This window comes from Corvus hawaiiensis, chromosome 22 (genome assembly GCF_020740725.1).
Source record: "Corvus hawaiiensis isolate bCorHaw1 chromosome 22, bCorHaw1.pri.cur, whole genome shotgun sequence".
Classification (NCBI taxonomy): domain Eukaryota; kingdom Metazoa; phylum Chordata; class Aves; order Passeriformes; family Corvidae; genus Corvus; species Corvus hawaiiensis.
This window is the reverse complement of record NC_063234.1, coordinates 8,424,091-8,433,518: the sequence shown is the minus strand read 5'-3', so window position 1 is coordinate 8,433,518 and position 9,428 is coordinate 8,424,091. Positions and strand designations below refer to the sequence as shown.

Below are 9,428 nucleotides of genomic sequence, written 5' to 3'. Positions count from 1 at the left end.
CGCACGTGACGCTGCGCGGCGGCAGCGAGCGCCGGGGCCCCGCTCGGCTCCGTTCGGTACCGGCCCCGCTCCGGGACCGCCCCGGCCCCGCCGCCCCCGGTAAGTGCCGCCCCGCGGGGACCGGGCACCGCGGTCCCCCCGGAGATCCCCGCCCCGGGATGTCCCCCCATCCCCGCCGCAGCACCGGGGGGTCCGTCCGCCCGTGACCTTCACCGCTGCCGGTACCGGGGGAGGGGATGGGGGGGGGAACGCTCCGGGCCTGGGGGAGAAGCCTTGGGTTGGGGAAGGAGGGCGGGAGGAGTCCCCCATTGCCCCCCAGCCTGTCTCCCCCAAATATCCCCTCCATAATTACACCCTACAACTTGCCCCCACCGCCCCCCACAAAACCTGCCCCCCCCCTCCCGGACACCCCAAAACCTGCCCCCCCCTTCTGCCCCCATCATCTGCTGCCCCTGTTCCAGTCTCCCCCGTCTGACTCCTGTGTCCCCCCAAACCCAACCTCCCTCCCCCCCTAGTCTGGCCCCCACATTTAGGACATTTCTCCCCCTCCCCGGTGCTCCCCCCACCCTCCCGACACAGCCCCCCCCACCTTGGGTGCTGGGGGGTGGGGAGCGATAGGGGAGCCCCCGCCAGGGTCGCCCCCAGCCCGGCGGGGCCACGCTGTGGCCCAGGGGGTGCACGGGGAAGGGTCGTGTTTGCACGGGGACGGGTGGCAATGTCGCATTGGCACGGGGACACCGGGGTCGTGCTTGCACGGGGCCGGGTCACACCTGCACCGGGGCTGTGCTTGGCTGCGGGAGCGTTTGCACCAGCGCCGTGCTTGCACAGGGATGGGTCACACCTGCGCTGGGGCTGTCTCTGCACAGGGACGGGGTTCGTTTGCACCAGAGCCGTGACATTTGCACGAGGGTCCGTTTTGCACCAGGGATGTGCTTGCACGTCCTTGTGTTTGCACAGGGCTGGGTCGCATTTGCACCAGGGAGGGCTGTATTTGATGGGGACGGTGCCATTTGCATGGGGACAGTGGCGTTTGCACGAGGATGGTCACATTGCCACGGGGAGAGTGACATTTGCACGGGGCCGGTGACACTGGCACGGGAATGATCATACTTGCACGGGGAGAGACCCTGGGCATGGTGTCGGTGGCACTGGCACGAAAATGATCGTGCTTGCGCGGGGTCAGTGTCACTTTCACGGGGTCAGTTTCACGTGGAGGGTGGCACTGGCATGGGATTGGTGGCACTGGCACAGGGTCAGTGACGCTTTCATGGGGAGGGTGGCACTGGCACGGGGTGGGTGGCACTGGCGCGGGGATGATGACATTCCACGGGGTCGGTGACACCCCACGGGTCGGTGCCACCTTTGCGGGGTCCCGGCGCTGTCCGTGGTGCTGCCCCGCGCCGCCGCCTCCCGCCGGCAGAGGGCGCCCTTCGGGGCGGGGGTGGGGATGCGATGAGTTTGGAGGGTCTCAGCGGCCCCCGTGGAGTGACCCCGCCCCGCCGCCCCCGCCCCGCTGGCCCCTGGCACTGGCAGGGTGGCACCTGGCTCGCTGCCATCAGTTGGCTTCAGGGGTCCGGCTGCTGGCCGGGCGTCCCGGCAAGGGGCTGTGGGGGAGCTCTCCTCTCCCCCAGGAAGCGCCATGGGCCCCCCTGGATCCCCTCACACCACCTAGAGGCGTCTCCAGCGAGCAGCACCTCCCAACCCTGAGGTAAGCGCCCGTGGACGCCCCCCAGCCAAGGATGCCCACCCCAAGGCGGGGGTACCAGGCACCCACAGCCCCTCTGTCCCCAGGGCAGCAGGATGGCCCAGCAGCGCCATGCCATCCCCCCACCACTCAAGGTAGGTGTTGTTGGGGTGGGGGGCACGCAGCCAGCACCCGGGGGTGCCACCATGGGCATCACCCATCCCAACATCCATGGGTGCCACTATGGCCGTCACCCCCCCGTTGTCTTGCAGACGGAGGAGGACTACATCCCCTACCCCAGTGTGCATGAGGTAGAGCACCCACCCCGCTCCGGAGAGGGGTGTGAGGGCCGCTGGCCGGGTGGGTGGGTCAGTGGGTGGGTGCCCAGAGCACCCACCCCGGCTGTGGGCACAGGTGCTGGGCCGGGAGGGGCCGTTCCCCCTCATCCTCCTGCCACAGTTCGGGGGTTACTGGATCGAGGGCACCAACCACCAGCTGAGCGGGGCCCCTGACTCGCCCCCCACCCCGGTACCCGGCGCCCGGGCAAAGCTGGAGGGCAACCACACAGCCAAGATCTACCGCAAGCACTTCCTGGGCAAGGTGAGGCACTGGGGTGCTGCAGGTGCAGGGTCTGGGTGGGAGGGATATCCCATGGGTATGGAGGGACAGGAGCACGGAGACCACGTCAGCTTGGGTGTTCATGGGTCTGGTGGTCCATGGCTATGGGAGCCCTCTGGGTCATGGACATGGGTGCTCATGGATGTGGGTATCCCTGGGCATGGCTGCCCCACAACAAGGATGCTTGGGGTGGGTTCTCCATGGGAATGGAAGGACATGGAGACCTCGTAAACACAGGTGAGAGGCACGTGGGTGCTTGTGGCCATGGGTGCCCCATGGGGTGGGGGGTGAAGGAGGTGGGTGCTGGGTCTCCATGGGCAGGAGATCCCCTGGCATGGGTGCCCACAGACATGGGTTCTCCATAGGTTTGCATGGACATGGGGGCTCCATAGGTTTGTGTAGAACCTGGGTGCCCCATGGGGTGTGTGGCTCACTGAGTGTAGGTGCCCCGTGGGTGGCACCTGTGGGTACAGGTGCTCATGGGGATGGGTGCTCATGGACCCGGGTGTCCCATGGCACGGGTGCCCCCGGCACGAGCGCCCTTGGCCATGGCTGCTCCACTCCTTCCCGCAGGAGCACTTCAACTACTACTCCCTGGACCCGGCGCTGGGACACCTCGTCTTCTCCCTCAAGTACGACGAGCAGGAGCACCTCCACCTGCTGCTGCGGTGAGCAGGGTGTGGGGGGCACCCACGGGAGCTGCCTGGGGGCGGGGGGGCCCCCCTGACCCCCTCCTTGCTCCGCAGCACCCGTGCCCGCACCCTGCACGATGTGGTGCCCATCTCCTGCCTGGCCGAGTTCCCCAACGTGGTGCAGATGGCCAAGGTGGGTGTGACCCCGCCCCCAGCAGCACCCATGGGTGCCCCCCAGCCCCAGGCCCCCCCTGTATCACCCCTCCCTCCCACAGCTGGTGTGCGAGGACATCAACGTGGATCGCTTCTACCCCGTGCTCTACCCCAAGGTGAACAGGGTGCAGGGAGGGGGCACATGGGCACCCATGGGTGCCCTCCCCAGCCTCTGACCCCCTCCCACCCCGCAGGCATCCCGCCTCATCCTCGCCTTTGATGAGCACGTGCTCAGCAACCACTTCAAATTTGGGGTCATCTACCAAAAACTGGGGCAGGTATGGGGTGGGGTGGGTGGGGGTTAGGGTGGGGGCAGTCCCTGGGTGGGTGCTGGCACCCATCCCCACCCCACTGCAGACCTCTGAGGAGGAGCTTTTCGGCACCACGGAGGAGAGCCCGGCCTTCACCGAATTCCTCGACGTTCTGGGTCAGCGGGTGCAGCTGCGGGACTTCAAGGGGTGCGTGAGGGGGTGCTGGGGGGGCGGGTCCCGCGGGGTGCGGGTGCCTGTCTCACCCACCCACCCACGCAGGTTCCGAGGGGGGCTGGATGTGACCCACGGGCAGACAGGCAGCGAGTCAGTCTACTGCCACTTCCGTGACAAGGAGATCATGTTCCACGTCTCCACCAAACTGCCCTACACCGAGGGGGACGCCCAGCAGGTGGGCACCCGTGGGGGCTGGCGGCTGATAATGGGGGGCAGGGGCTCCTGGGGCACCCATGGGTACTGGGGGGGTGGAAGGAGGGGGAACGGGGAGGACTCTTGGGTGCTTGGGGGAGGGGGGTTGGAGGTGGTCCTGGGGCACTTCTATGGGGTGGAAGAGCTGTTGGGGCTTTGGGAATGTCCCATGGTGGTGGCGGGCAGCTGTTGGGCCCTGGAGATGGCAGGGCACCCATGGGTGTGCGGAAACATCTCTGGGATGCAGAGGGCTGGTAAGACAGCCATGGGTGCCGGGGGGAGCTGTGGGGCACAGGGGGCTGGTAGAGCACCCATGGGTGCTGGGGTGCAGCTGTGGGGCATAGGAGCTTTCATTTCTTTTGATGCCCCTGGTGTGACCAACCTCTGTCCCTCGTGTCCTGCTGTGTCCCCTCTTACCCCCTATGTCCCCCCCCCCCCCCTTGTTCCTCCGCGTCCCCCGTGTGTCCACAGCTGCAGCGGAAGCGTCACATTGGCAACGACATCGTGGCCATCGTCTTCCAGGACGAGAACACACCGTTTGTCCCCGACATGATCGCCTCCAACTTCCTCCACGCCTTTGTGGTGGTGCAGCTGGAGCAGGGGGGCACCCAGGGCACCCTCTACAAGGTACCCCCCCGTGCCTCCGTGTCCCCGTCCCCATGGGGGCCCCGTAACCCCCCCCACTCGCCGCAGGTCTCTGTCACCGCCCGTGACGACGTCCCCTTCTTCGGCCCGCCGCTGCCCGACCCCGCCGTCTTCAGGAAGGTGAGCGCCCGTCGGTGCCGCTGGGGGACCCCGGTGACACCCACCCAGCCACGCACCCACCCAGGGCCGCCCCCGCCCCGCAGGGCCCCGAGTTCCAGGAGTTCCTGCTGACGAAGCTCATCAACGCCGAGTACGCCTGTTACCGCGCCGAGAAGTTCGCCAAGCTGGAGGTGCGGGCACGGGGGGTGCGGGCTGGGCACGGGGTGCTGGGGGCACCCAGAGGGGCCGGGCAGGCCGCGGGCACAGCGCGACGCTGTGGATGTGGGTGCTGGGGGTGCCGGGGGTGCCGGGGATGCCGTGCCCACCGTGGGGCCCGTGAACCCTGTGGGGGGCAGCGCGTGGGTGGGCAGGGGCTGGGTGCTGCAGGTCCCGCCCGTGCGGGTGGGTGCGTGGTGCCGGGGCAGGGGGCACCGCGGGGTGGTCTCAGGTGTGGCGGCAGCAGCACGGTGGGGAGGGGGTTGCGAGCGGAGGCCTCGTGTGGGTGGGTGGGGGTCTCGCGTGGGCGCGGCGAGGCGGGGGGCGGGTGCACGTGGTGGCCTCGCGTGGGTGGCAGCGGTGCGGCACCGGGCGGCGCCGCGCGGCTGCGGCAGTGCGGGGCCGGTCCCGCGGGGGTGGCGGCTGCCCGGTGCGGGGCCGGGTGTCTCGCATGGCGCAGCCGCGCGGGGTGCGGGGCGGGGTGCGGGGGTGGGTGCGGGGCTGGGTGGGCTCGCGTGGGCGCAGCCGTGCGGGGCTGGTGCGCAGGAGCGGACGCGGGCGGCGCTGCTGGAGACGCTGCACGAGGAGCTGCAGGCGCGCAGCCAGGCCATGCTGGGACTCGGCCCCGACGACGAACGCCCCGACAACGGCGGCGCCGCCCCGGGCTTCTTCGAGTCCTTCAAGGTGGGGCGCCGGGGTCCCGCACCCCCCCGCACGCAGCACTGCGGGGCTCAGGCCCTCCTGGCGCCCGCGGGGCCAGGCCCCCTCCCCGGCTCCCCCCCCGGGCCCCGCCACGGTGGCCCCGGGGCCGCCCGCGACAGCCGCGCTCAGGGCCCGTCCCCTCCATGGCGGCCGCGCCCCGAGCCTTGGCCACGCCCCGAGCCTTGGCCGCGCCCCGAGCCTTGGCCGCGCCCCGAGCCTTGGCCACGCCCCGAGCCTTGGCCGCGCCCCGAGCCTTGGCCACGCCCCGAGCCTTGGCCGCGCCCCGAGCCTTGGCCGCGCCCCCCGCGCGCGCAGCCGGTCTGCGGGGGGCGTGGCTGAGGCAGCGCCCACCCCAGGTCACGCCCCCATGGGCGGGGCGAGCCCGTGGTCGCAAGCCACGCCCTTTCCAGCGGCCCACGCCCCGGGAAGCCACGCCCCCTCCCCTGCACAAGCCCCGCCCAACCCATGGGGCACGCCTCCTCACCACAAAGCCCCTCCCACCCCCCTTGGCTCCGCCCCGCCCCAGTGCCCGTTCCCCCCGGTGCCCGGTTCCCTCTCCCCCCTGTGCGCGGTTCCCCTCCGGTGCCCGGTTGCCCCCTCCCCGCGGCCCCCGGTCAGTGACGCGCTGCTGCCCCCAGTCGCTGCTGGTGCCCGGGAGCCGCCGGGGACGCCGTGGCAGCGCCATCGGGCTGGGCTCGGTGGAAGAGGTGGGTACCTCGCTGTCCCCCCTCGGTGTCCCCCCGGTCCCTGGTGTTCCCCCGGTTAACGGCGCCCCGCAGGCGCTGCTGGTGCCCGGGAAGAGCCCGTCGCGGCGGCGGCCCGGCCCCCTCGGCTCCCGCCGCTCCAGCGCCATCGGCATCGAGAGCATCCAGGAGGCACCGGCCGGCAGGTGAGCGCCGGTACCGGCACCGCTGTCCCCTCCCGCTGTCGCCTCCCGCTGTCACCTGACTGCTGCCGCTTCCCCTCAGGGACGGTCCCGCAGCCCCCGACGGCTCCAGCTCCACACACAGTTCCCCCGAGAGCCGCCGGAACCCCGACAGGTCCCTCAGCTGTCACCGGGATCGGGGACAGGGGGACAGGAGGGCACTGGAATGGGGTCGCACTGGGGTGGGAATACATGGGGACTGGAAGGCACTGGGATGGGGTGGCACCGGTATGGGGTGACACCAAGACGAGGTGACGTGGGGACAGGGTGATAATAGGGTGACACGGGGACTGGAGGGCACTGGAATGGGGCAGCACAAGAAGGGGGTGGCACTGGGTTGGAGTGGCACTGAGATGGGGTGACATCAGGGTGACACAGGGACAGAGTGAATGAAGGACAGTGGGATAGGGGGTGCAAGGACAAGGGGGCACTGGGATGGGGTGACATCAGGGTAACACAGGCACTGGAGGGCACTGAGATAGTGCGGCTCAAGGACAGGGTGATACTAGGACGAGGGTGGCACAGGGATGGGGCGGCACTGGGACAGGGCGGTATCAGGATGACACAGGGACTGGAGGGATGGGACAGCGAAGGGGTGCAGTGGGCCAGGGTGACCAGAGGGACAGGGTGTCACAGGAGCTGAGTGGCTCAGGGTCTGTATGTGCCAGGGACAAGGTGGCGGGGGGTCGTGGGGTGGCACTTGGGTACAGGTTGGCATGAAGGTGAGGTGGCACAGAGGACAGTTTGGTGTGATGACAAGAGATGTGGGGACAGGACTGCAGGGGGATGGGACCTCCCAGGGATGGGGTGGGCACGGGGTGGCACAAGGATGGGACATGCCAGGGATAGGGTGACATGAGGATGCAGTGTCCCGGGACGGGGTGATGTGGGGACAGGGTGTCCCGGGGCCAGCACAGCATCGCAGCGGGCCATGGTGGTGGCCACGAGGCGCGGTGCCAGCCTGTTGTGGCCTTGGGGACTGTCCCTGGCAGGGCCGAGAAGCCGGAGCCGCCGGATTTCTCCCGCTCCTCCTCCAGCGCCAGCAGCTTCGGCAGCGCCGCAGAGGAGCCCGGCGAGCCGGGACGGGTACGGGGAGCCCGAGCGGGGGTCCGGGAGGGGCCAGGGGCGCAGTCTGGGGTGGGCAGCACCCCTCTGACCCCCCTGCACCCTCAGGAGAGCCGCTCGCCCTCGGGGAGCCACCGCGACGCCTTCACTGACACCCCCTGGCCGGATGACCCCCCCGGGACACCCCCAGGTAGCCCAGCACCCCCGGGTCGGAGCGCCGCGGGGCTGGGGGACCCCTCGGGGTTCTCATGACTCCCACTTTCCCCCAGGCTGCCGCCCGCCTGACCCCTTCTGCCCCGAGATCAAAATCCAGCTGGAGCAGCCCCCCCATAACCCGGTGAGGCTGTGCCCCCCACACCAGTGCACCCCAGTATGGGGGTGCCCACACTGGGGTGCCCCCACTGACGTCCCTCCCGCAGGGCTCATAGTTACCCCCCCCACCCGTGGGGGTGCCACCGCTTCGCCCCCTCTGTGTGCCACCCCCGTGCCAGGAGCTGAAGCCATCGTCCCCGGTGCAGGATTTGGGGGGACCCCCCAAAAGAATTGGGATGTTCCCCCCTCCAGACAATCTCTGTCACCCCAAAAACCCGTTGGGTGGGGGGTGATGCACCACAAAGGGCCCCCCCTCTGCCGTTACCCCAAAATGAAGAGTGGGTCCAACCCCAGCATCATCCCCTCCGTGAAAGAAAAGGGGACTCAAATCCAGGGTAACCCCAAAGTGGAGCTCTCCCTCCTCCCCTTTATTTTAAGGGAAAAAGTTCCGGAATGGGCCGGAGGCTGGAATTGGGGGGAGAGGGAGGAATATTTTTTCACACCCCCCCCAAACTGTGTTTGTGTTTCCCGTGAGTCCTGTATAAAATAAAGGTTTATTTATCGCTACTCTGGGGGGTCTCCAATATCTAGGGGCTCCCCAAACATCATTGGGGGCTGTAAAAACGCCACCAAGTTCACTCATTTTTGGAGGTCATTTAGACATATTTTGGGGTTTCGCAGCAGCCAGGCCGACCAAAGCCTTTCTTTAATGCTGCCGTATTCTGGGGTGCTGTGAGTATCCCAAAATATGGCAGGCAATGCCCTCACCGCCGCCCCCCCCCCCACCCCCCTAAAAAAGTGCCTCTTTGGGCTCCGCTGGTCAGCCCGGCGTCAGGAGTGGCATTTGGCCACGTCCCCGGTGGCCACCGGCGTCCTGCCAACCCCCCGGCCAAGGGAAAGTGGTTCCCACCCCCCCGAACCCCCAAAACCACGCGGCACCCCGGGAGTGGTTAAACATAGCTCGGGGCTGCCGGAGTTCTGGGAAGCGCCAGCGGCCGGGCCGTGGTCGGGATCCGGCAACGCCAGCAATGCTGGGGGGCAAAGGGCGCCGGGCAAAGGCGGGGTCAGAGCCCCCCCAAATCCAGCCCTGCCGGGGTCACCGCCTGCACCCGCTCTGAAGGGTCCTGGTTAATGAGGAACTGGAGTTTTAATTATAAAACTGGTGAATGAATAAAAAAATGAGGGAGGGGGTTTAGGGGGGTTTTGGAGGGGCCTGGGGGATTTAGGGGGGTCCAGGGGAGTTTTGGGGTGCTCGGGGGGTGTTAGAAGTGCCCGATGCAGCCGGGGTGTGCAGGGGGCTGCTCGTGCGTGGGATTTGCAAGGGAACGGGCAGCGGCGTTTTCCCAGCGGTGTTTTCCCAGCCACTTGCACAAGCACAGAACTCGCGAGCACCACGGGGCTTTCATGTGTGCACAGGAGCATTTGCACGTGCACAGGGACTCCTGCACGGGCAAGGGATAATTTGCACAAGCACGGTGGCTCTGGCACGTGTTTGCTCTGTACACTGTCACCGTACGGACGGGCACCGTGACGGTCACTCGCACACAGAGACTCAGTGACAGTCACTCCTGCACGGTGGCTTTTGCACATGGAAAAGGGAATTCAAGCACAGTGAGTGACATCTGCATGTGCTCTGAGCC

The 9,428-nt window shown here is 68.3% G+C and overlaps 1 protein-coding gene across 6 annotated transcripts; it reads left to right on the top strand.

Annotated features, from left to right (window-relative positions):
• Positions 1–8,355, top strand: LOC125337094 (RAP1 GTPase activating protein). Of its 6 annotated transcripts, XM_048326405.1 has the most exons (22): positions 2–99; positions 1,534–1,708; positions 1,792–1,839; positions 1,957–1,995; positions 2,099–2,284; positions 2,876–2,970; positions 3,049–3,127; positions 3,210–3,263; positions 3,342–3,425; positions 3,505–3,605; positions 3,678–3,807; positions 4,296–4,451; positions 4,518–4,589; positions 4,673–4,759; positions 5,331–5,468; positions 6,125–6,193; positions 6,266–6,375; positions 6,455–6,526; positions 7,404–7,497; positions 7,585–7,666; positions 7,746–7,813; positions 7,896–8,355. In XM_048326405.1, exons 3-22 carry the CDS (start codon positions 1,801–1,803, stop codon positions 7,902–7,904), a joined length of 1,764 nt encoding a protein of 587 aa, XP_048182362.1. In that variant the 5' UTR covers positions 2–99; positions 1,534–1,708; positions 1,792–1,800; the 3' UTR covers positions 7,905–8,355. The 6 variants fall into 6 exon arrangements, with proteins under 6 accessions (XP_048182357.1, XP_048182362.1, XP_048182360.1 ...); XM_048326400.1 differs by having other exon boundaries at positions 1–99; positions 6,125–6,375; XM_048326403.1 differs by having other exon boundaries at positions 28–99; positions 1,632–1,708; positions 6,125–6,375.
• Positions 8,356–9,428: the final 1,073 nt, after the last annotated feature.

Excerpts from the sequence above, each read along its gene's own strand:
- LOC125337094 (XM_048326400.1), top strand. The coding sequence starts at position 1,801 with ATGGCCCAGCAGCGCCATGCCATCCCCCCACCACTCAAG. Across the intron at positions 3,128-3,209 it reads ACGTGGTGCAGATGGCCAAG|CTGGTGTGCGAGGACATCAA; the intron begins GTGGGTGTGACC and ends TCCCTCCCACAG. Across the intron at positions 6,376-6,454 it reads CAGGAGGCACCGGCCGGCAG|GGACGGTCCCGCAGCCCCCG; the intron begins GTGAGCGCCGGT and ends GCTTCCCCTCAG.